General features: G+C 46.0%; 2 protein-coding genes across 2 annotated transcripts in view; both read right to left on the bottom strand.

The window, feature by feature from the left end:
* The window catches only part of LOC136573488 (nicotinamide N-methyltransferase-like), a 134,151-nt gene extending 112,678 nt beyond the window's left edge, over nt 1-21,473 (bottom strand). The window contains exon 1 of the mRNA XM_066574776.1: nt 21,311-21,473. Coding sequence (XP_066430873.1) covers nt 21,311-21,473 — 163 coding nt within the window. The remainder of the gene's footprint in view (nt 1-21,310) is intronic.
* LOC136573252 (nicotinamide N-methyltransferase-like) lies at nt 13-16,373 on the bottom strand. Its single transcript, XM_066574550.1, has 5 exons — nt 16,185-16,373; nt 3,882-4,117; nt 1,645-1,777; nt 1,326-1,455; nt 13-998 (listed from the first exon to the last, which is right to left on the bottom strand). The coding sequence occupies exons 1-5, from the start codon at nt 16,333-16,335 to the stop codon at nt 569-571; spliced, it is 1,080 nt and encodes a 359-aa protein (XP_066430647.1). The 5' UTR covers nt 16,336-16,373; the 3' UTR covers nt 13-568.
* Nucleotides 21,474-26,608: the final 5,135 nt, after the last annotated feature.

Here is a 26,608-nt window from a genome sequence, read left to right on the forward strand (position 1 = left end):
AAAGTATTAAATGATGGCTATTCAGATGAATGGCTATGGATGTAATGCACAGGCCACCCAAATTTGTCAGAACAAGAACTGCTCCTACAGAGTGATTCTCCCACCCACATTGTCTTCTGCAATTAGAGGTAATCTCAAATCCACTTCCTGTGTCTTTTCTGATTGTTAGGAGTTTAGGCTACTGTCAAGGATGTATCTGTCAGCATATACTTAGTGTGCAGATGCACTAGGTTTTGGTGCACGAGATATAGGAGGTCATCAATATTAAAAGTGGTACATTGTAATTTTGAGCCTGTTATATATTTTGTATTAGGGCACAGGAACTTTACATTAAGCTTTTGACTTGTTCCTTGACTTTTTTCTTGTAATTAAGCAACTATTTTGGCATTGAGTATCTGTTAATGTAAATGCCCAATTGCATAATACTTCTTGAATAGAGAAAATTTTGCATAATTGAATAATAGCTGATTCATAGCCAAAAGCAGAATCAGCAACTAATAGCAAAACCAGCAAGTAACAGCAGATAACCATCAAAGAAATACATTCATGGCTTTAAACATGTCCTGTTCTATGGCTCCTTCACTTTATTAGCAATAATAAATATCCCATCCTCATGGTCCATAGCATCAGTGCACATAAGTCTATCAAACTTCACAAAATGCTTAATTTCAAAACCTTCCTCACTTATAACCTTCCTATAAAAACTCTCATCACAGGGTAAAAAGTGATACTTGTCTTCTCCAACTTTAAAATAGGAGCAATTGATAGCTGAATATGATAAGAAATATCCCCCAGGTTTGATTACATTGCAAATTTTCTTAAGGTTTCTTCTGTAATCACCATGATCCTCGCTCATCAATTCCAGAATCACATAATTTATGACAATGTCAGCTTTTGACAGCGATAACATATCTGCAGGGTCACATTTGCTGGGGTCCCATTTCAAAATCCTGCCAATTTTTCCTTTTAGGTTTTCTTCTTCATCTTCCAACTCATCACTGAAAAATATAAACATTACAAGACATAGATGAGTATTACTTACTGAATCAAAGACTATAAAAAATTAATTCCACTGTTCCTGAACACTTATGTGTAGAAATTTTGTGTTGCCTTTCTCTTGTTAAATCAATCATTTGTGCTTAGAGGATTTGTCTACGTACTAAGTATAAATGACTTATCCTCAGGCAGCGGTTTGCTGGGTCGGTGTGCTGGTGTAGGGAGCCAGAAGTAGACAGCTCTGTATATTTTATAGCCATCCGACTTGGTATTACAGGCACTTTTCCTAGCATTTGAATGGGAACAGTGCCTATAGTACCAAGCAGTACCACTCCAGTACCACTACAGAATGTATGGAGCTGTCTGCCTCCAGATCAGCACACTGAAATAGAGGACCAGTAAACAGCTGATCAGAGGGGTTCCCAGGCTGTGATCTTCCACCAATAAACTGTTGTGTGTCTGTTTACAAATATTCAGACGTCAGGTGTGAATGGTATCTTCGTCTGTCTGCATGCATAGTCGATTTCTGTGTGGTGATGTCTGTAGGTGTGCAGACACCTGATGAGTTTTATGTTCTATGCAGTATTCCTCTGTCTGTAGGTTAGCAGATGTCTGTTCTGTTAATTTCCTGGTGTTCCTCCAGGTTACCATCTAAGGTGAGCCAGCCCACAGGTTCCAGTTTGGGGCCATCACTATTGGGAGGATCTCCACGATTGTAGGCAAAGTTGCCTTTTTGTGGGTTAAGTTGTTTTGTTGGAGTGGCCATATGCTTACTGATATACTGATACAAGAGGGCAGGTAATAACACAACATATTCCTCAACATGCAAACAACAAGACTACTAAATAATGGAGGAGCCACCGCACATGTACAAGGTACCAATAAACAGCCACTCACACACCTTCCTTACATTGAGAGGAATGGTGTATAGCACTTATTACGGCACAAAAAATGCAAATACAAGAGTGTCAGGCCTCGTGGTACATGCAGTGCACAATGCAGGCTTACGACCTATTAATGATGCCATATTTTAATCCATTGGGTTGCCCATGTGGCCTAACACCCTGTATATGCTTTTTTTGTGCAGGAATAAGTGCTAAGCAGTCACCCCCACCCCCCCTCAATAAAGTGAAGAAGCTTAAGAGGATTATGAGATAGTGCAAGCTGACTGCAGCCTATAAACATTGTGTCAGCAAGTGAGTGTGAGTGCTTTATTATGTTTGTCACATGGGGACCCATTTTTTAATTATAAATTCAAAGGGGAATAGAGGGTTCAGGTGTAACAGCACACCCAAAATCTCACAACAATCGTAATTGTAAAATTGCATTGCAACATCAATAAATAGAGTTACAAAAATGGGACAGAATTAACAAAGGTAAAGGGTGGGACAGGAATGAGGGGGTATAGAAGCTCTGCTTCTTGATCTGTTCACAGAGGTAAATGAAAGATGTGTTGTATTAAAGAAGCATATACCTTGGCTAATACGTTTAGCTAAGGGGTGGAGGTTATTTATTCTTAAAGGAAATCCACTTGGCCCATGTTTAAGATATTTTTCCACCTTTCCTTCCATTTGGATATTATTTTATAATTTAGCTCTTTGTGTCTTATTGATGTTAAGACTGAGTGCAAATTTTTTAGGATGGTCTTAACTTCTGCTTGTGAAAGTGCTATGCCAAGATCGCTCTTACAATATATGAGGGATATTCCATATTATATGTGAGCGAGTGGTACAATTTAGAGATAATCCCTCGGAAGGCGTACCCTTTTTCAAAGAGCTTATAAACAGGCAAGTCTTGATTGGTATAAGGAAATCTGACTGGAAAACCGATAGTGAGTATTTGATTACATCATAATCCCTTTCTTAAGTTGCTATAAACATAGCATCTTTTGAAAATCTTGTATTGAAATGAACAGGTCATTATGGAAAAGCTTCGAGGATGGTGTATTGGGATGTTTAGAGTGTTTAGAGTGTTCTAAAGGGTAGTTTTTGAGACGTTTTAGTTTGTTTGGCATTAAATTTAGGAAAGGAATATATCCTGCTCATATAGGTTATGAATCTGTGTTTTTTTAAATTTATGCCAGATTTTAAAGGAGGGTGCAGTAAGAGGATTAGTGATTTTTTCAGCAAGAGTTTATTATGTGGGGTTAACCAGGATACTGAGTGGACTTTGGTCCCTAGGGGTTGGCGTTCTAGTTCGGTTCAAAGTTTGTTAATGGAGAGGTGTGTTAGGCCGATTATTCAGGCTAAATGAACAGCGTTGCGATAGGATTCAAAATCAGGTAATCCTATACCCCCATGATTTCTGTGTTTAATTAGAGTTATGTAGCTTGCTCTGTGCCCTTTATCCTGCCAGATACATTTGGTAATCAGACGTTTCAGTTTAAAAAAGAAGGATTGGGGTATTTCTATAGAAAGAGCTTGTAGCAGGTAGAGGACTTTTTGTAATTAGTTTGTTCCTTCCTAGCCTTGAGGGATAGTTTAGATAAATGGGCCCATGTAGTCTTATCTGAAAGGTGGGCTCTGAAGAACCTCCTCAAAGCAGCTGTTGGACAATCCCCATAAAATTAAAAAAAATATTTTAGGGAGCAGCCACATAGGGTGAATTTGCAGTGAATTTTCCCATTATCAAATTGTGGGCAGGAAATTTACAATAGCAGTAAAGAGGATGAATCGGCCTGTGTTACAGATATTAAATCTGCATCATACCAGTGTATGCTGTGAATTTCAATTGCCGATTTCACCCATTGCAATGTATAACATAAATGTAATGGCAAATCCAGAGCAAAAGCCAAGTTGTTCGGGGGGAAAAAAATCTGTGGAGGAAATTCTGCTGTGGAAAATCAGCCTTATGTGGCCGTACACTTATAGATAAATGCATGTCACGATGAAGGTGTGTGGAACACTACTAAATCTGTGTCCTTTTAACTCCTGTAAGATATCTTTTGTATGAGCCCAATCAAAAGCATCTGGGTCTTTGTTCTTCCATTTTTCAAGTTCCTTCAGGCTGCCATCATTTAATTTTAAAACAGTAATCTCCTGTACGAAGTCACACATTGCAAAAAGATGATGAAAACTGTGACCAGCACTGAAATCAATCGCAGTTCTTCCAGTAACCATACCTAAAGTGGTTAAATGCAAGAAATATATTACATTCTCCATTTATTTAAAGAAGTACCAAGTTCTGTCAGACTTTCCCTTAAGTTTTAGTGCATGAATAGTGCCATCTGCAGAGCTATTGTTAGCACCAAAAATACCCAATGGAACTTATTAAAATGAATAAGGTCCATGTAGAGCCATTGGATGACACAACTCTGCTCACAGAAAGTGAAAAAAAGAGTCTCTACCTGAATTTAAAGTAAACAAAAATCATAACAAAGGCAAAAAATGGTCAGATTCAAATGAAAACCAACAACAAGGCCAAAAAATGTGTGCAAGACTTCATCTTCCTTGATTTGAAAATTCACCAAGATGGAGAATCTATGCCAGAGATAAAACATAGATAGCATTAGGGCGAAGCGTGATGCTAAACATGGGCAAAATCTGGTAAAGTAGGTAAAGTAGGATTGTGCAAACTATCATATTCCCCATAGCCATGTATGCATGAGAAAGCTGGACTACAAAAAAGTGATAGGAGGATTGATGCGTACGACCTGTGGTGTCGGCAAAAGCTGCAGCGTATACCCAGGACAGCAAGAGTAACAAACAGAGAAGTCCTGAATCGTATTTGACCCCATATATCACTGGAGGGCAAGATGGCCGAGCTCAGGCTCATGTATTTTGGACATGTAATGCAAGTAGAGTTGCTGAAAAATCTATAATGCTTGGACAGATCAGCAGCAAAAGAAGGCCTGGGGGCCAAAGGACACGATCGCTGATACTGCCAAAGCTAATACTGGCAGGGATATCAAACAACTGAAAGAAGCAGTGCAAAAACATGGAAGGAGCTTGCCTTTTGAGTCATCGTGTGCCATGAACAACTTAATAGCTAACAATAACAATAGAGCTATTGGAAAATGAACATATGACGACAGTTTGGAGATCCATGATGCTAGTATGTACAGAGGCTTATTTGTATGGCTAATTTACTTATTGAAGGGTTTTTCCAATATTATACGTTATCCACTATTAACAAGATATGGGGTAACCTTCTGATCGGTGGGGATCTCACCGCTGAGACTCTGACTGATCTTAAGTAAGGGGTCCTGTATCTCCCTCTACCTATCATTGTGGGGCCACTTCTCCCCCTTCATTGAAGTCAGAATGAATGAAGTGCATGCTGAGCGCTGTGGGTGGGGGCAAGGTCAAGTAATCATGCAGAAAGGCAGACAGGGGACACAGGAATCATATTCTTTAAAACACCTAGGGTCTCAGCTGTCGGATCCTCACTGATCAGCAGTGGCATAGCTTGTACTCTTGGTACAATCCATTTAAAGATTTGTCCTATTTTTGCTAGAGGTGTTACCTAAGAAGAAGCTGATCACAGTGTCCCATTTTTGTGTAACCCAGCGATATTTATCTGTAATATGTACGGTAGCAAGTGTTCAATACCCCTGAAGCACCATCACAGGAAAAATGAAGTGTTACATGGTGTTTTTTTTTTTTAATTAGTGGGTTGTGTCTATAATGCAAAGTCATGCTGAGTCTTCCAAAGAGAAATGCATATGTATTCTTCTTTAGCTTGAATGTCGTGGTGCACTATATCGCAATCAAGGGCCACCCATGATATTTGTGTAGCTTGACAGTTAATAATGTACAATGAGCCACGTAATTAGCCTTAGCACTCCAAACAGCAGTTTGACAAAGAATTAATATGTAGATGCTTTTTGTAGTGGTTTCTATTCCCAAGTAGTGAAGGTCCAGAGTTGGTGACTACTGTATATTAGGGCTCCTACCCACTTGCGTTTTTTTTTTAACGTTGCGATATTGATGCTTTTTTTTAATGCAATTGTCAATGGGACTTTCTAATGTTAAAAACGCATCACACAAAAATTGCAAAGCACAAACTTGTGATGCGCTTTTAACATTAGAAAGTCCCATTGACAATCATGTTAAAAAAATGCAGCAATATCGCAGCGTTAAAGAAAACACAAGTGGGTAGGAGCCCTTAACTAGGAATTAGGGAATAGGGTAGTTGAATGTGGATTTTCTAAACTAGAAGTCTCAGTCAAATTAAAATGTGAATAAAAAAGCTATATCCTAAGGGCTTATTCACACGAGCATATATCCACCGCTGTTTTCACGTCCGGCCGATATACGCTACCATCTGAGCTGTCTCCCCCTTGCTGGCCTTCTGCCACTTTCCTCCCCTCTGGATGTTTGCAAAGGGAGGCGTGGGGGAAGAGCTAAGCTCCTACCCCCTCCACACCCCTTGTGCGCAGCCAGCAATGGAGACTGTCATTGGTTCCTATAGGAGTCTATGGCAGTGTCCGTATTCCGGCCAGGAAAGATAGTTCCAGGACTATCTTTCCTGTCCGGTGCTATATTAGCAGCTGGGCAGTTTTACTCCACAGGAATACGCCTGATCTGATGCATTTGAACACAATTAGAGATGAGCGAACGTACTCGGCCAAGCTTGATACTCGTTCAAGTATTAGCGTGTTCGAGATGCTCGTTACTCGTGACGAGTACCACGCGATGTTCGGGTTACTTTCACTTTCATCTCTGAGACGTTAGCGTGCTTTTCTGGCCAATAGAAAGACAGGGAAGGCATTACAACTTCCCCCTGCGACGTTCAAGCCCTATACCACCCCCCTGCAGTGAGTGGCTGGGGAGATCAGGTGTCACCCGAGTATAAAAATCGGCCCCTCCCGCGGTTCGCCTCAGATGCGTTCTGACATAGAGGAGGGAAAGTGCTGTCTAGGTGGAGCTGCTATAGGGAGAGCGTTAGGAGTATTTTAGGCTTCAAGAACCCCAACGGCCCTTCTTAGGGCCACATCTAACCGTGTGCAGTACTGTGGAGGCTGTTTTTTGCAGTGTTGCACATTTTTATTTTTTTTTGTATATCGGCCGTGCAGAGCATTGCAGGGCCAGTAGTGGTGAGGCAGGGACAGAAGACATATATTGTGAGGCAGGGACAGAACACATATATTGTGAGGCAGGGACAGAACACATATTGATTGAATATAGGCAGTGGGCCTTTGCAAAAACATCTGGGGAAAAAAATCTATTTGGGCTGCCTGTGACTGTCCTCAGTGTTCTGGGTCTCTGCTGAGTGTAGTAGTCCTCCTAATTCATACGCAGCCAGCTAAGTGTTACAGCAGGCTTGCGCAAAATAATTTCCTGGCTCTGTGTTGGCTGTTAAATCACCGCTGTATTGCAGTCCACAGTGCAACGCTCTGCAGTTATTTGACATACTCCAGGGCCAGAAGTGGTGACGCAGAGAGAGAAGAGATATATTGATTGAATATAGGCAGTGGGCCTTTGCAAAAACATTTGGGGAAAAAAATCTATTTGGGCTGCCTGTGACTGTCCTCAGTGTTCTGGATCTCTGCTGGGTGCAGTAGTCCTCCTAATTCATACGCAGCCAGCTAAGTGTTACAGCAGGCTTGCGCAAAATAATTTCCTGGCTCTGTGTTGGCTGTTAAATCACCGCTGTATTGCAGTCCACAGTGCAACGCTCTGCAGTTATTTGACATACTCCAGGGCCAGTAGCGGTGACGCAGAGAGAGAAGAGATATATTGATTGAATATAGGCAGTGGGCCTTTGCAAAAACATTTGGGGAAAAAAATCTATCTGGGCTGCCTGTGACTATCCTCAGTGTTCTGGGTCTCTGCTGGGTGTAGTAGTCCTCCTAATTCATACGCAGCCAGCTAAGTGTTACAGCAGGCTTGCGCAAAATTATTTCCTGGCGTTCCGTAAGCGAAGTCAGCCTCCAACCACAGGCCAATAAGCGGCACATTTAATTACAGCGTTCTGTTTCTGCACTACTGGTAATACACCATGCTGAGGGGTAGGGGTAGGCCTATAGGACGTGGACGCGGGCAAGGACGCGGAGGCCCAAGTCAGGGTGTGGGCACAGGCGGAGCCAGTGCGGTGGCCAGGGGTAGAGGCAGGGCCAGACCGAATAATCCACCAAATCTTTCCCAAAGCGCCCCCTCGCGCCATGCCACCCTGCAGAGGTCAAGGTGCTCAACGGTGTGGCAGTTTTTCACAGAGACGCCTGACGACCGACGAACAGTGGTGTGCAACCTTTGTCACGCCAAGATCAGCTGGGGAGCCACCACCACCAGCATGCGCAGGCATATGATGGCCAAGCACCCCACAAGGTGGGGCGAAGGCCGTTCACCGCCTCCGGTTTGCACCACTGCCTCTCCCCCTGTGCCCCAACCTGCCACTGAGATCCAACCCCCCTCTCAGGACACAGGCACTACCGTCTCCTGGCCTGCACCCACACCCTCACCTCCGCTGTCCTCGGCCCCATCCAGCAATGTCTCTCAGCGCAGCGTCCAGACGTCGCTAGCGCGACTGTTTGAGCGCGAGCGCAAGTACGCCGCCACGCACCCGCACGCTCAAGCGTTAAACGTGCACATTGCCAAATTGATCAGCCTGGAGATGCTGCCCTATAGGCTTGTGGAAACGGAGGCTTTCAAAAGCATGATGGCGGCGGCGGCCCCGCGCTACTCGGTTCCCAGTTGCCACTACTTTTCCCAATGTGCCGTCCCAGCCCTGCACGACCACGTCTCCCGCAACATTGTACGCGCCCTCACCAACGCGGTTACTGCCAAGGTCCACTTAACAACAGACACGTGGACAAGCACAGGCGGGCAGGGCCACTATATCTCCCTGACGGCACATTGAGTGAATTTAGTCGTGGCTGGGACAGAGTCAGAGCCTGGGACCGCTCACGTCCTACCCACCCACCGAATTGCGTGCCCCAGCTTGGTGGTGGTATCTGCGGCGGTGTATGCTTCCTCCACTAAACCACCCTCCTCCTCCTCCTACGCAACCTCTGTCTCGCAATCAAGATGTGGCCAGCAGTCGGTGTCACGCGGCATGGCAGCACAGCGGTGGGCAAGCATCAGCAGGGCGTGCTGAAACTACTCAGCTTAGGAGAGAAGAGGCAGACGGCCCACGAACTGCAGGGTCTGACAGAGCAGACCGACCGCTGGCTTGCGCCGCTGAGCCTCCAACCGGGCATGGTCGTGTGTGACAACGGCCGTAACCTGGTGGCGGCTCTGCAGCTTGGCAGCCTCACGCACGTGCCATGCCTGGCCCATGTCTTTAATTTGGTGGTTCAGCGCTTTCTGAAAAGCTACCCACACTTGTCATACCTGCTCGGAAAGGTGCGCCGGGTCAGCGCACATTTCCGCAACTCCAAGACGGACGCTGCCACCCTGCGGACCCTGCAACATCGGTTTCATCTGCCAGTGCACCGACTGCTGTGCGACGTTCCCACACGGTGGAACTCTACGCTCCACATGTTGGCCAGGCTCTATGAGCAGCGTAGAGCTATTGCGGAATACCAACTCCAACATGGGCGGCGTAGTGGGAGTCAGCCTCCTCAATTATTTACAGAAGAGTGGGCCTGGTTGGCAGACATCTGCCACGTCCTTGGAAACTTTGAGCAGTCTACCCAGTTGCTGAGCGGGGATGCTGCAATCATTAGCGTCACCATTCCTCTGCTATGCCTCTTGAGAAGTTCCCTGCAAAGCATAAAGGCAGACGCTTTGCACTCGGAAACGGAGGCGGGGGAAGACAGTATGTCGATGGATAGTCAGTGCACCCTCATGTCTATATCTCAGCGCGTTGAGGAGGAGGAGGAGGAGCATGAGGAGGATAAGGAGGAGGGGAAAGAGACAGCTTGGTCCACTGCTGAGGGTACACATGCTGCTTGCCTGTCATCCTTTCAGCGTGTATGGCCAGTGGAGGGGGAGGAGGAGGAGAAGGGGGAGGAGCATGAGGAGGAGGGGGAAGAGACAGCTTGGCCCACTGCTGAGGGTACACATGCTGCTTGCCTGTCATCCTTTCAACGTGCATAGCCAGAGGAGGAGGAGAAGGATCCTGAAAGTGATCTTCCTAGTGAGGACAGCCATGTGTTGCGTACAGGTACCCTGGCACACATGGCTGACTTCATGTTAGGATGCCTTTCTCGTGACCCTCGCGTTACACGCATTCTGGCCACTACGGATTACTGGGTGTACACACTGCTCGACCCACGGTATAAGAAGAGCCTTTCCACTCTCATTCCCGAAGAGGAAAGGGGTTCGAGAATGATGCTATACCACAGGGCGCTGGTGGACAAACTGATGGTAAACTTCCCACCCGACAGTTCTAGTGGCCGAAGGCGCATTTCCGCGGCCCAGGTAGCAGGGGAGGCGCAGAGATCAGCCAGCATGTACAGCGCAGGCAGGGGAACATTATCCAAGGCCTTTGCCAGCTTTATGGCTCCCCAGCAAGACTGTGTCACCGGTCCCCAGTCAAGGCTGAGTTGGCGGGAGCACTGTAAAAGGATGGTGAGGGAGTACGTAGCCGATCGCACGACCGTCCTCGGTGACGCCTCTGCCCCCTACAACTACTGGGTGTCGAAGCTGGACATGTGGCCTGAACTCGCGCTGTATGCCCTGGATGTGCTTGCTTGTCCTGCGGCTAGCGTCTTGTCAGAGAGTCTGTTTAGTGTGGCTGGGGGAATCATCACGGATAAGCGTACCCACCTGTCAACCGACAGTGCCGACAGGCTTACACTCATCAAGATGAACAAAGCCTGGATTTCCCCAGACTTCTCTTCTCCACCAGCGGACAGTACCGATACCTAAACAATACGTAGGCTGCACCCGCGGATGGAAGCATCGTTCTCTATCACCATCCAAAACGGGTACCTTTTTGCTTCATCTATCTGTGTATAATATTCCTCCTCCTCCGCCTGCTCCTCCTCCTGAAACCTCACATAATCACGCCGAACGGGCAATTTTTCTTAGGCCCACAAGGCTCAGTCATATAATTTTTCTAAACAATTTTTATACGTTTCAATGCTAATTAAAGTGTTGAAACTTTCACCTGAACCAATTTTTATTTTTACTGCGCTGCCTCCAGGCCTAGTTACCAATTAAGCCACATTAACCAAAGCGATTAATGGGTTTCACCTGCCCTCTTGGTTGGGCATGGGCAATTTTTCTCAGGTACATTAGTACTGTTGCTACACCAATTTTTGGGGGTCCTCGCCTACAGTGTAATCCAATTAATTTTTTGCCCACCTGCATTACAGCTGACGTAACATCAGCTGTGTTGGGCACTGCAATGGGATATATTTATGTACCGCCGGTGGGTTCCAGGGAGCCACCCATGCTGTGGGTCCACAGGGAGTTGTAACTGCATGTGTCCGCTTCTAAAGAACCCCAGTCTGACTGGGGCATGCAGTGTGGGCCGAAGCCCACCTGCATTAAACATGACATTACCTCAGCTGTGATGGGCAATGCAATGGGATATATTTATGTACCGCCGGTGGGTTCCAGGGAGCCACCCATGCTGTGGGTCCACAGGGAGTTGTAACTGCATGTGTCCACTTCTAAAGAACCCCAGTCTTACTGCGGCATGCAGTGTGGGCCGAAGCCCACCTGCATTAAACATGAATTTATTAGCTCAGCTGTGATGGGCAATGCAATGGGATATATTTATGTACCGCCGGTGGCTTCCTGGCACCCACCCATGCTGTCGGTCCACAGGGACTTCACAATAGGGAGTTGTACCTGCCTGTGTCTATAAATTAAAAACCCCGGTCAGGTTGGGGCATGCAGTGTGGGCCGAAGCCCACCTGCATTTAATCTGACGTTAGCTCTGCTGTCCAGGGCACTGCAATGGGATATATTTATGTATAGCCGGTGGGTTCCAGGGAGCCACCCATGCTGTGGGTCCACAGGGAGTTGTAACTGCATGTGTCCACTTCTAAAGAACCCCAGTCTGACTGGGGAATGCAGTGTGGGCCGAAGCCCACCTGCATTAAACATGGCATTACCTCAGCTGTGATGGGCAATGCAATGGGATATATTTATGTACCGCCAGTGGCTTCCTGGCACCCACCCATGCTGTGGGTCCACAGGGAGTTGTAACTACATGTGTCCACTTCTAAAGAACCCCAGTCTTACTGCGGCATGCAGTGTGGGCCGAAGCCCACCTGCATTAAACATGAATTTATTAGCTCAGCTGTGATGGGCAATGCAATGGGATATATTTATGTACCGCCGGTGGCTTCCTTGCACCCACCCATGCTGTCGGTCCACAGGGACTTCACAATAGGGAGTTGTACCTGCCTGTGTCTATGAATTAACAACCCTGCTCCAGTTAGGGCATGCAGTGTGGGCTGAAGCCCACCTGCATTTAATCTGAACTTAGCTCTGCTGTCCAGGGCACTGCAATGGGATACATTTATGTACAGCCGGTGGGTTCCAGGGAGCCACCCATGCTGTGGGTGCACACGGAATTCCCATTGCGGAGTTGTACCTGCCTGTGACTATTTATAAAAAACCGCGGTCTGACTGGGGCATGCAGACACCTTGACAGAATGAATAGTGTGTGGCACATAGGTTCCCCATTGCTATGCCCACGTCTGCAGCTCCAGATGGAGGTGGCACAGGATTGGATTTCTCATTGCTTCTGTACAGCATTGTGGACTATCGCCCCACCCCTTTTAAAGAGGGTCGCTGCCTAGCCGTGCCAACCCTTTGCTGTGTGTGCCTGCGGTTCCTCTGGCAGACGCACTTATAAATAGACATGAGTGTGGCGTGGCATGAGGGCAGCTGAAGGCTGGGCAGGAACAATTTGGTGTGCGCTGTGGACACTGGGTCGTGCAGGGGGGGGGGGGTTGGGCAGCATGTAACCCAGGAGAAGTGGCAGCGGAGTGTCATGCAGGCAGTGATTGTGCTTTGTTGGAGGTAGTGTGGTGCTTAGCTAAGGAATGCATTGCTAATGAGGGCTTTTCAGAAGTAAAAGTTGTTGGGGGGGGGGCACTCTTGCCGCTATTGTGGCTTAATAGTGGGACCTGTGAACTTGAGATGCAGCCCAGCATGTAGCCCCTCACCTGCCCTATCCGTTGCTGTGAAAAGGATGTGAAAAGAACTGGTATGGAGGCGCAACACTCTAAGCTACTAGAAGATGTAGATCAAAGTCCAATGTGTGATGGTGAAAGCACTTCTTTTTTATTATTTTTTCAGAAATTAAAAACCAGCAATGGAATACGCGTTTCGGGGAAGAACCCCTTCGTCAGTTCGGCTGGATAGGACAACAGGATGCCTAGGGGTGACACGATTCCAAAGATGTATGGAATGTGTCGGAGGTCCTGTGTGCAGGAGGACAGGGGAGAAAAAAAATGCTTTAACCTTTAAGGTTAAAGCAATTTTTTTTCTCCCCTGTCCTCCTGCACACAGGACCTCCGACACATTCCATACATCTTTGGAATCGTGTCACCCCTAGGCATCCTGTTGTCCTTTCCAGCCGAACTGACGAAGGGGGTTCTTCCCCGAAACGCGTATTCCATTGCTGGTTTTTAATTTCTGAAAAAAATAATAAAAAAGAAGTGCTTTCACCATCACACATTGGACTTTGATCTACATCTTCTAGTAGCTTAGAGTGTTGCGCCTCCATACCAGTTCTTTTCACATCCTTTTCGCTACACTTACGCCCACACTGGTGGAGCGTCATCTGGTTGGCAGCACCTCCACCATTCAAAATACTCAATCATTGAAAACTCTTTGTACTCCATAAATATTCCACTACCCTCACTGGGTCTTGCTCCACCCTCCTTTTTCATTTCTTTTACTCACTATCCGTTGCTGTGTCGTTCCCATCACTTTCTTGAATTGCCCAGATTTTCACAAACCAAAACCTTAGCGAGCATCGGCGATATACAAAAATGCTCGAGTCGCCCATTGACTTCAATGGGGTTCGTTATTCGAAACGAACCCTCGAGCATCGCGAAAAGTTAATCTCGAGTAACGAGCACCCGAGCATTTTGGTGCTCGCTCATCTCTAGTAATGAGTTGAGGACAGAGGATCCTCTTAAAGGAGAAGTTACAGGTCTGTGAGACCCAGAAACCTTGCTTGTTTGTAGGTGACCAAATACTTATTTTCCACCATAATTTGCAAATAAATTTGTTAAAAATCAGACAATGTGATTTTCTGGATGTGTTTTCTCATGTTGTCTCTCATAGTTGAGGTCTACCTATGATGTCAATTACAGGCCTCTCTCATCTTTTTAAGTGGGAGAACTTGTACAATTGGTATCTGACTAAATACTTTTTTTCCCCACTGTATGTATAAATATATCAGGGGACAATACAAAGATCTTTCCCATGATCTATTTATACTCAGGACTGTGACAGCAACAATGGTCATCCTCTACAGCTAGAGGAAAAAAGGTTTCTACACCAACATAGAAGGGGGTTCTTTACTATAAGAGCAGTGAGACTATGATAATCTCTGCCTGAAGGCACAGTGATAGCGAGTTCAAAAAAGAGTTCAAGATGGGCCTGGACGCCTTTCTTGAGCGATGCAATAGTATATTTTAAAATCATTAATAACTTTAAAAGGATTGTTGATCCAAGGGTTGTTCCAATTGCCAGAGTCAGGCTTCTACCTCATTATGTTTTTTTTTTGCTTTCCACCGGATCAACATTGGGGAGGAGGGGGGGGGGGGGTTATAGACTGAACTGGATGGATAAATGCTTTTTTTCAGCCTTACATACTATGTTAAGTAGCACTGTATATGCTTCTCTATGTCTTGTTTGGTTATAAACGAAGACTCGTTAAAAAACAATAATAAAAAAATACATACATATATACACATATGTATTTATAAATAAAGTTGGTCTTCCCATAATCATATTGATCCACAGAATAAAGAGCAATTATAAATGTGCCCAATGTGTTTTTTCTAGAGATGAGCGAACGTACTCGTCCGAGCTTGATGCTCGGGCGAATATTAGGGTGTTCGGGATGTTCGTTATTCGTAACGAACACCACACGATGTTCGGATGTTCGGGTTACTTTAACTTTCTTCCCTGAGAAATCATTTCTATATGCGCTCAATGGGGCCGGCGGCAGCAGCGCCAACCCCATTGAGAACATATAGAAGACAAATCCTTCTTCTCTGCCACAGCTGTAACAGCTGTGACAGAGAAGAACGATGTTTGCCCATTGAATTCAATGGAACCGGCAATACAGCCGACTCCACTGAATGCAATGGGCTGCCGGCGATCGCGGGATGAATTGTCGGAAAGGGGTTAAATATATAAGCCCTTTCCTGCAATTCATCCAGAAATGTGTAAATATAAAAAATATATATATACTCACCTGGTGCCGACAGACGGAGTTCAGCGCGGCAGGCTGCAGTTCTCCTGAACTGCTCTGAACAGCTGTGAGTAGTATTCAGCAGCCGGGGATTTAAAATCCCCGCCTGCTGAATAAGATGCCTCTGAATGGTCACAGCCTGACCAATCAGAGGCCAGCCCTCACTCACACCCATTCATGAATTCATGAATGGGTGTGAGTGAGGGCTGGCCTCTGATTGGTCAGGCTGTGACCATTCAGAGGCATCTTATTCAGCAGGCGGGGATTTTAAATCCCCGGCTGCTGAATACTACTCACAGCTGTTCAGAGCAGTTCAGGAGAACTGCAGCCTGCCGCGCTGAACTCCGTCTGTCGGCACCAGGTGAGTATATATATATTTTTTATTTTTACACATTTCTGGATGAATTGCAGGAAAGGGCTTATATATTTAACCCCTTTCCGACAATTCATCCCGCGATCGCCGGCAGCCCATTGCATTCAGTGGAGTCGGCTGTATTGACGGCTCCATTGAATTCAATGGGCTAACATCGTTCTTCTCTGCCACAGCTGTTACAGCTGTGGCAGAGGAGAACTTGCTGTGTCGTTCCCATCATTTTCTTGAATTGCCAAGATTTTCACACATGAAAACCTTAGCGAGCATCGGCGAAATACAAAAATGTTCCGGTCGCCCATTGACTTCAATGGGGTTCGTTATTCGAAACGAACACCCGAACATCGCGGGAAGTTCGTTTCGAATAACGCGAACCCGAACATTTTGGTGTTCGCTCATCTTTAGTTTTTTCTTAATATTATTAATAATATTGAGAAATTGTTTCTGGTTAATACGATAAATATGTTTGTGTTTACGGTAAAATGCCAAGAATATATTTACACAGAATAATATCCTTCATGCTTAATGATTAACTTACCTGTACTAAATGCTTTGTAAAATGCTCCTAACATATTTATTGTTGATTCCTTAATAACAGAGTATGGAGCATGGTCAGAAAAGTAGGTCTCAAATAGTTTCTTGGCATCAACCTCATGGGTACAGTAATTCTTTTTGCAGCTGGAGTCCATGTTGCGTCTGTTTTCTTAGCAGAATAGTGATGTTAGTAAAATAAACTGAGTTTTATAGATAATTTCATCAGTCTCCTCCCTTATAAATATCACATTTGTTTTTGTCATATGACCTCACACGTCATACATACAAGGAGGATGTAAGCAGGATCTTCAGGATCACATTGCTACTGTGTGTTGTTGATCTTTTGCTCACTATTTAAACCCTTAAGGGCAAAGTTAGATGAGCGATTTTTTTTTTGTGCGCGCCTGTGTTCACAAAAAAGAGCACATCTATTAGGCCTCATGTCAACGAGGAAAATAAGGCCTTCCGCGGATTCTCCATGCAGAATCGGCAGCGGGTCCCTCCTTTCCCGGGGACATGAGGCTGAAAATAAGAATAAACTCACCTGTCCTGGACGCTGCGGGTCTCCCCTCCGTCGTGGCCGGATCTTCTTTCTTCGTCCCGGCTGATGTGCTCGGCACAGGTACGGGTGTCCCGCAGATCCGGATGGCTACCATAGGCCTCAATAGAAACCTGCAGGAGCCGTCCCCGTGGGAGATCCGCACGAAAATGGAGCATGTCGCGTTTTTTTCCCGCACACGGATCCGCGCCTGGAGGGAAAAATGACACCCGCAGGTATTTAACTACCTGCGGGTGTCCAATGCATCCCTATTGGGCGCGGATCCATGTGCGGGAAAAACGCTGCGGAATTAAAATGACAATTTACCCATGGACATGAGGCCTTAGTGGTTTCCTATGAAGAGCTCACATGTCCGTTTTTAAGAGGTGTAAAATCTTTGCACCTGCAAAAGATATGACCATAGGCGTAGCGTTAGGGGGCCCCGGAGCTGCCCCACGCCATACCCACATGCACATTCAGTGCATTAATGGCTGGCCGTTCTTTTCCCCGCATGATGCGGCAGCCTGAACGGCCAGCCTGAGAGGAAAAGCAGGGAGGTACTCACATGGGCCGGCAGGGGAGGAGGGAGAAGGTCGCATGGGACGGCAGGGCACAATGATCATGTGATCATGTGCTGCCCCCTGCTTCTTGTTGCACGGAAGCCTCTGAGTTTACTTCTCCTGCTGCTGCTGTCACATGGAGGAGAAGTGGACCGAGCCCTGGGGTAAGTGTATCTCTGTATCTCTCTCTGTATCTCTCTCTCATTGTATCTCTCTGTATCTCTCTCTCTCTCTCTCTGTATCTCTCTCTCTCTGTATCTCTCTCTCTCTGTATCTCTCTCTCTGTATCTCTCTCTCTGTATCTCTCTCTCTCTGTATCTCTCTCTCTGTATCTGTATCTCTCTCTCTCTGTATCTGTATCTGTATCTCTCTCTCTGTATCTCTCTCTCTCTGTATCTGTATCTCTCTCTCTCTGTATCTGTATCTCTCTCTCTCTCTGTATCTCTCTCTCTCTCTCTGTATCTGTATCTCTCTCTCTGTATCTCTATCTCTCTCTCTCTGTATCTGTATCTCTCTCTCTCTATCTCTCTCTGTATCTGTAGCTCTCTCTCTCTCTCTCTCTCTCTCTCTGTATCTGTATCTCTCTCTCTCTGTATCTGTATCTCTCTGTATCTGTATCTCTCTCTCTGTATCTCTCTCTCTATATCTGTATCTCTCTCTCTGTATCTCTCTCTCTGTATCTCTCTCTCTCTGTATCTCTCTCTCTCTGTATCTCTCTCTCTCTGTATCTCTCTGTATCTCTCTCTCTCTGTGTATCTCTCTGTATCTGTATCTCTGTCTCTCTCTGTATCTGTATCTCTCTCTCTCTGTATCTGTATCTCTCTCTGTATCTCTCTCTCTCTCTGTATCTCTCTCTCTGTATCTGTATCTCTCGCTCTCTCTGTATCTGTACCTCTCTCTCTCTCTCTCTCTCTCTCTCTCTCTCTCTCTCTGTATCTGTATCTCTCTCTCTCTGTATCTGTATCTCTCTCTCTGTATCTGTATCTCTCTCTCTGTATCTGTATCTCTCTCTCTCTCTGTATCTGTATCTCTCTCTCTCTCTGTATCTGTATCTCTCTCTCTGTATCTGTATCTCTCTCTCTCTCTCTCTCTCTCTGTATCTGTATCTCTCTCTCTCTCTCTCTCTCTCTCTCTCTCTCTCTTATAAGTTACACATCTCCCTGGATTTACTGTATTTATTTGCACCCTTTACACACAATTAAAAGACGCATCAAAACCGCATGTGGTTATTAAGAGTGTCTGCTGCTCCTTTAGGGTGACTACCCACTACAGTTTTTTTTTCACTGCGAAATTCACAGCGTTTTTTTCTGCAGGGGTCTATGGGACTTGTAATGTTAAAATAGCGATCGCGCAAAATCGCAATTTACCACGAAATCACGTTTTTGCGCGATCGTGATTTTAACATTACAAGTCCCATAGACCCCTGCAGAAAAAAAAACGCTGCGAATTTCGCCGTGAAAAAAACCTCTAGTGGGTAGTCACCCTAATACCGTACGCGGTCTTTAAATACTGCATGCAGGTTTTTTATGTGTCTTAATTGTGGTTCTAAAGTGCAACAAAACATGACCCCCCTGAGGCCGCTCTCACACACACGTGTTCAGAAAACGCAGCTTGAAATTGTGGCATTTTTACCGAAATTTCAAGCAGCCTTTTCGAACACAGGTTATAGCGTTTGACAGCGCTTTTTAATGCACCCCATCATTGTGATGGGTGATGAGATGTGTTAAAAACCACGAAAATGCAAAAATAGAACAGACAGCTCTCGAAAATCACAGCGTTAGAAACACCGTGTTTGAGCGCAAATTTGAGTAACTTCATTAAAATCTCTGGGAGTGTTGTACCGCGGTTAGTACGGCGCTCGGGGCGCTGTGCTAATAGCCGTAAAGAGAGGTGTGTGTGTGAGAGTGGCCTGCGGGGCTGCAAACAAATTTTCATGTTCAGGAAATGCGTCATGTTTGGAAAGATTACGCCAAGGGGCCGATCATGTATGCAGCATGATATGGGTATGGGTACGGGAAAGTGTGGGGTGGAGGCCCAAGGGGGGGGGCCCCGAGCTGAACTTTTGCACCCGGGCCCCTGAGCCTTTAGGTTCGCCCCTGGATATGACATGCATGCCTTAAATACTCGCCGGTAAGGTCTGTGCTGCACATAAAGACAGAGGTGACAGGGGGTGAGGGAACTTCCAGAGGGTCCTGTTAATCCCTGTGGGGAGTCCCCCCATCACTAAAAACTCTGACAGCACTGATGAGGGGACTGCAGTAGGGATGAAAGAATTCCCTGTCACGGTTGTCACTGCTATCCCATTACTTTCATTGGGCTTGCGCTTTTGCCACCCCATTGAAAGCAATGGGATGCAGGCAAGCCCCATAGGAATTTTCAGGGAAGGGCTTAAAATATATGCCCTTCTCTGAAAATAAATCCTAGCTGCTTTAAAAAAATTTTAAAAATATGTTAAAAAACGGTCCATCAACATACTTTCTGACGTGCTCCTGCCCTGGTCATGATCTGTGATCCTCCTCTTTCTGGACCTCTGATGTTTACAGACGCCTCTTCGCCTCTGGCTTCTCTTGTTTGGTAGTTTCTCTTCCCTGCTATCGGGGGACTTGTGCCAAAAAAAAGACGAAGTGGAAGAAGACATATATCGAGGGTTGCCGACGCACCCAATTCCACTATGGACTCAGAAGTAGCTGGAGTCACTGATCTTGGGCCCCTCTGTGCATTAAATCTTCAATGATATTTCCTAGAACGTCTCACAAGAGGTACCTCGTTATTATGACGTCTCATGATGCCCCTGGTGTTCTGCCAACTGTAGATGGCACCAAGCCTATAGTCTTCGGTGTTGCGTTGCTACTCGATCTTCTTAGTGGACTCCACTTCTTCCTTGTATCTCCTACACACAGTGTCCATTGTATCCTTAAAATAGGCCAATCCACAGCCCCTATACTCTCCCTTATATCATGCTCGAATTTCTTCACTGTTTCTGCTACTGCAGAAATTTCTTTATGCAGGAACTCTAAGTTCAAAAGAATTAAGTCAAAAGCATACTTGTTGGCAATATTGATGAACTTAGTGCAAAAGTCTTTATTATCAGCCATTAAGGTCAGACGCACATGATGTCTAAGCCCCCTTAGTATCCGCTGTGTGGCATAATATTCTTTCAAAGTTGCAGCATGAAGTTGTAAAGAAATCAGACGTTTATGAGCTTGTTCATATTTCCTCTGCATCATCATTAAATCCGAGGCTTACAGAAAATAGCCATCAGTTGCTGTGTCTGAAAGTTTCCTTTCAGCATCTACTGTTGTATAAGCAAACGTATTGGAAAACCCTGGTGTTCCCAAATCCAGAGTATCCATTCCATACAAACTCCCCATGTGTGGCCGCTGACTAAAATCCATAGCAGCAGTCAAATAACAAAGGTATCAACCAGACACCATCACAGAGATTCACCTGTGAGTTGTGGAGAGGAGCTGTTTACCCGTTCTGTTATTGGTGCATGTTACTATTTATTCTGTGCATATGTTTGTCCTATATAAGCTTGACAAAGACCATAGTATAATGGTTGAAACATTGCATCTTTGAACGTATTGGATCTGAAAAAGACTGGATTTTAGCATGAAAACTATCTGAAGGATTATTGGATTCCTGGGTGCTGCCACACCATCACTTTTGTTTTACCAAACTTATAATCAGCGGCACTCACCAGTCATCCGGCTCCGGAGGGACTCAGATAATGCACTCTCCTTAAAGGGACTGGACTAATATCCCAACAATCCAATGGTAGACGTTTAAGCAGGGAGCAGCATCAGAAAGGTGTAGTTCAAATTTCCAAATGCATATAGGAAAAAGTCTAGTTTCTTCAGAAAACCATCTTTATTCCCGCAACCGTAAAACAGCAAAGTTTCGACCAATATAGTTAGGTCTTTCTCAAGCTGATATACACACACAGTATACCCCACATTTAAATAGAAACAGTAAACCAATCACCAACAAGCACAAATTTAAAAACTCTCTCCCACATGTTGTTTAACTTACCGGTGATAGGCACGCACCTGGCATCCCAAATCGCATGATTCTCACAGTAATAGTAACCTGTGCTAGCGCTGGTAACACCAGCGCCGCCATTAGCCTTCCGTTTGTATCCATAAGAACTGCACATGTGGAGGAGCTCGAACTCTCGTGAGATTACGGTGGCCATCTTGGTCCTCATATGTATCAGTATATCCCCACAGGGATTACCTTCAAGAGTGGGCGGCGGCTATTTTACTACACCCACCATCAGTCCACTACCAGAGGATTAACGAGCAGTGCACATAGCAGGCAATACACTTCTGTTTATATCCCTATTGGGGGAGATTGATGTGTTAGAGGGAGTATGTCATATCTCACATGCATCAGTATATTATATATTGTTGTCACATTGTGTATGCATGTAGCTCCCCCATTCATGCGAAAACTTGGCAACACTGCATTTATGCGCAAATCCCCTATTCACACAGCACAATGACAGCCAATAAATCAGGCTTATTCACTGTGGCCTGATGTAGTGTTAATTAAAATATAATAAATAGCGTGATTGCACAATACATCCTATGCAGGAACTAATTAGGTCCTACAAAGAGATTAATTAACCTTTATTTGCACATCAGTCCTTCATTAGTGCCACTGCCCATATCCAAGATTCCCCCATTACAAGTAAAAAATGTATCTCAAGACACACAGAAGTCTCAAAAAAGAAATCCATATTGCAAGAAGTGAAAATCTTGATGCTGATGCGTGCCCACCAACCGGTGTATATTCTAAAAGGGAAAAGAGAAAAAGACATACAAATTAAAATATTTTCATACAAATGGACTATTTAAAAAGATAGACTACTAAGAGATTATAACATGGCTAAGCGAACCGCCATTAGCTGACACCACCTATCTTACTACTTCAGATGCATCGTAGTATTAAAATCTATATTCAGACCTAACGGAGCTAGGGTCTCCAATTTAAAGATCCACTCAAGCTCCTTCCGTTTTAGGGCTCTCTCCCTATCTCCTCCTCTAATGTTTTTGGGGACCTGATTGATGACTCTAAAGCACAATTGACTGATTGTATGATTTTTTTCTGAGAAATGGCGAGGAGCCGGGAGATCAATTTTTTTAGTACGAATCGTACTTTTGTGATTCGTAATCCTTGTTTTGATTTCTGTTGTTGTTTCCCCCACGTAAAAAAGTCCGCAAGGACATGAGATAACATAAATGATGTAGGAGGAACGACACGTGAAATGTCCCTGAATCGGGAATTTCTTCCCAGTATGGGGATGATAAAACTGATCCCCCTTGAGTATGTTACTACAGCATGAACAGCCCAGGCATTGAAAATTTCTGCGCCTGGGCTGTGTCGGAACTCGCTGGCCCTGATTTCTCTCCACCCTTTGGTATGAGTGGACTAGTTTGTCTTTAATATTTGGACCCCTCCTGTATGCCATCATCGGTGGACACGAGAACTCCGATATCTGTGGACAACTCTTGGACAAAATCGACCAATACCGTATCATAATGTTAGATATTGGTCCACTTAATGTGTTGAAAGTGGAGACAAACATCATCCGACCTGTATTCCCCTGTCTTTCATGGGGGACTAAGAGTTCAGCACGGTCTTGAATCCTAGCTTTCTCTGAGGCATTGTATACTAGATCGGGGGGATAACCCCTCTCTACAAATTTTTGACACATCTGTCTAAGTCTTGTGTCTACATCTGCCTCCCTCACAATTCGACGGACACGCAACAAATGACTCCATGGCAGGGATTGCAGAGTCTTCTTTGGATGACAACTTCCAAACAGGAGAAGATTGTTGCGGTATGTCTCCTTACAAAAGAAGTCTGTTTCCAACATTGTTCCCTTCTTAAAGGGGTTGTCCCGCGGCAGCAGGTGGGTCTATACACTTCTGTATGGCCATATTAATGCACTTTGTAATGTACATTGTGCATTAATTATGAGCCACACAGAAGTTATAAGAAGTTTTTCACTTACCTGCTCCGTTGCTAGCGTCCTCGTTTCCATGGAGCCGACTAATTTTCGGCGTCTAATGGCCAAATTAGCCGCGCTTGCGCAGTCCGGGTCTTCTTCTTTTCTCAATGGGGCCGCTCGTGCAGGATGCCGGCTCCTCGTAGCTCCGCCCCGTCACGTGCCGATTCCAGCCAATCAGGAGGCTGGAATTGGCAATGGACCGCACAGAAGCCCTGCTGTCCACCGAGGGAGAAGAATCCGGCGGCCATCTTCAACCGGTAAGTAAGAAGTCACCGGAGCGCGGGGATTCAGGTAAGCGCTGTGCGTTTTTTTTTTAAGTCCCTGCATCGGGGTTGTCTCTGGTGATTAAAGGGGTTGTCCCGCGCCGAAACGGGTTTTTTTTTTTCAACCCCCTTCCCGTTCGGCGCGGGACAACCCCTTTAATCACCATGACATCAAGGAAATGGATTTTCTCTTCCGAAAATGTCATGGTGAAATTCAATTCAGGTAGAATACAATTCAGGGATTCATGGAAAGATGTTAGTTCCTCAGGAGTACCCTCCCACAGGAAAAACACATCATCAATGTAGCGGCCCCAAAATGCCCCATTGAATGTGTATACACATGATTCCTAATAGGTCTCCTCAAAAAGAAAATAATTGCTATGTAGACTAGAGATGAGCGAGCACCAAAATGCTCAGGTGCTTGTTACTCGAGACAAAATTTTCGCGATGCTCGAGGGTTCGTTTCGAGTAACGAACCCCATTGAAGTCAATGGGCAACTCGAGCATTTTTGTATGTCGCCGATGCTCGCTAAGGTTTTCATTTGCGAAACTGGGCAATTCAAGAAAGTGATAGGAACGACACAGCAACGGATCGGGCAGGCGAGGGGCTACATGTTGGGCTGCATCTCAAGTTCCCAGGTCCCACTATTAAGCCACAATAGCGGCAACAGTGCTCCCCCCCCCCCCTCCCAACAATTTTTACTTCTGAAAAACCCTCATTAGCAAGACATACCTTACCTAAGCACCACACTACCTCCAACAAAGCACAATCACTGCCTGCATGACACTCCGCTATCACTTCTCCTGGGTTACATGCTGCCCGCCCCCCCGCACGACCCAGTGTCCACAGCGCACACCAAAGTGTCCCTGCGCAGCCTTCAGTTGCCCTCATGCCACACCACCCTCATGTCTATTTATAAGTGTGTCTGCCATGAGGAGGAACTGCAGGCACACACTGCAGAGGGTTGGCACAGCCAGGCAGCGACCCTCTTTAAAAGGGGCGGGGCGATAGCCCACAATGCTGTACAGAAGCAATGAGAAATCCAATCCTGTGCCACCTCCATCAGGAGCTGCACACGTGGGCATAGCAATGGGGAACCTATGTGCCACACACTATTCATTCTGTCAAGGTGTCTGCATGCCCCAGTCAGACTGGGTTTTTTTATAAATAGTCACAGGCAGGTACAACTCCTCAATGGGAATTCCGTGTGCACCCACAGCATGGGTGGCTCCCTGGAACCCACCGGCTGTACATAAATGTATCCCATTGCAGTGCCCTGGACAGCAGAGCTAACGTCAGATTAAATGCAGGTGGGCTTCGGCCCACACTGCATGCCCCAGTCAGACTGGGGTTCTTTACAAGTGGACACATGCAGTTACAACTCCGTGTGGACCGACAGCATGGGTGGCTCCCTGGAACCCACCGGCGGTACATAAATATATCCCATTGCAGTGCCCTGGACAGCAAAGCTAACGTCAGGTTTAATGCAGGTGGGCTTCGGCCCACACTGCGTGCCCCAGTCAGACTGGGGTTCTTTAGAAGTGGACACATGCAGTTAAAACTCCGTGAGGACCGACAACATGGGTGGCTCCCTGGAACCCACCGGCGGTACATAAATATATCCCATTGCAGTGCCCAGCACAGCTGAGGTAATGTCAGGTTTAATGCAGGTGGGCTTCGGCCCACACTGCATGCCCCTGTCAGACTGGGGTTCTTTAGAAGTGGACACATGCAGTTATAACTCCGTGTGGACCGACAGCATGGGTGGCTCCCTGGAACCCACCGGCGGTACATAAATATATCCCATTGCAGTGCCCAGCACAGCTGAGGTAATGTCAGGTTTAATGCAGGTGGGCTTCAGCCCACACTGCATGCCCCAGTCAGACTGGGGTTCTTTAGAAGTGGACACATGCATTTACAACTCCGTGTGGACCGACAGCATGGGTGGCTCCCTGGAACCCACCGGCGGTACATAAATATATCCCATTGCAGTGCCCAGCACAGCTGAGGTAATGTCAGGTTTAATGCAGGTGGGCTAAAAATTACTAGGATTACACTGTAGGCGAGAGCCCAAAAAAATTGGTGTACCAACAGTACTAATGTACGTCAGAAAAATTGCCCATGTCCAACCAAGAGGGCAGGTGAAACCCATTAATCGCTTTGGTTACTGTGGCATAATTTGTAACTAGGCCTGGAGGCTGCCCAGTTAAAATAAAAATTGATTCAGGTGCAAGTTTCAACGCTTTAATGAGAATTGAAACGTATAAACATTGTTTACAAAAGTTATATGACTGAGCCTTGTGGCCCTAAGAAAAATTGCCCGTTCGGCGTGATTACGTGAGGTTTCAGGAGGAGGAGCAGGAGGATGAATATAATACACAGATTGATGAAGCTAAAAGGTTCCCGTTTTTGATGGTGATAGAGAACGATGCTTCCATCCGCGGGTGCAGCCTACGTATTGTTTATGTATCGCTGCTGTCTGCTGGTGGAGAAGAGAAGTCTGCGAAAATCCAGGCTTTGTTCATCTTTATGAGTGTAAGCCTGTCTGCACTGTCGGTTGACAGGCGGGTACGCTTATCCGTGATGATTCCCCCAGCCGCACTAAACACCCTCTCTGACTAGTCGCTAGCCGCAGGACAAGCAAGCACCTCCAGGGCATACAGCGCGAGTTCAGGCCACGTGTCCAGCTTCGACACCCAGTAGTTGTAGGGAGCAGAGGCGTCACGGAGGACGGTCGTGCGATTGGCTACGTACTCCCTCACCATCCTTTTACAGTGCTCCCGCCGACTCAGCCTTGACTGGGGAAGCGGTGACACAGTCTTGCTGGGGAGCCATAAAGCTGTCAAAGGCCTTGGAGAGTGCTCCCCTGCCTGTGCTGTACATGCTGCCTGATCTCCGCGCCTCCCCTGCTACCTGGCCCTCGGAACTGCGCCTTCTGCCACTAGCGCTGTCGGATGGGAATTTTACCATCAGTTTGTCCGCCAGGGTCCTGTGGTATAGCATCACTCTCAAACCCCTTTCCTCTTCGGGTATGAGAGTGGAAATGTTCT

Source organism: Eleutherodactylus coqui, chromosome 7 (genome assembly GCF_035609145.1).
Source record: "Eleutherodactylus coqui strain aEleCoq1 chromosome 7, aEleCoq1.hap1, whole genome shotgun sequence".
Lineage (NCBI taxonomy): Eukaryota > Metazoa > Chordata > Amphibia > Anura > Eleutherodactylidae > Eleutherodactylus > Eleutherodactylus coqui.

Excerpts from the sequence above, each read along its gene's own strand:
- LOC136573252 (XM_066574550.1), bottom strand. The coding sequence starts at position 16,335 with ATGGACTCCAGCTGCAAAAAGAATTACTGTACCCATGAGGTTGATGCC. Across the intron at positions 4,118-16,184 it reads TTACAAAGCATTTAGTACAG|GTATGGTTACTGGAAGAACT; the intron begins GTAAGTTAATCA and ends TAACCACTTTAG. Across the intron at positions 1,778-3,881 it reads GTGTTCCACACACCTTCATC|TATATCAGTAAGCATATGGC; the intron begins GTGACATGCATT and ends CTCTTGTATCAG.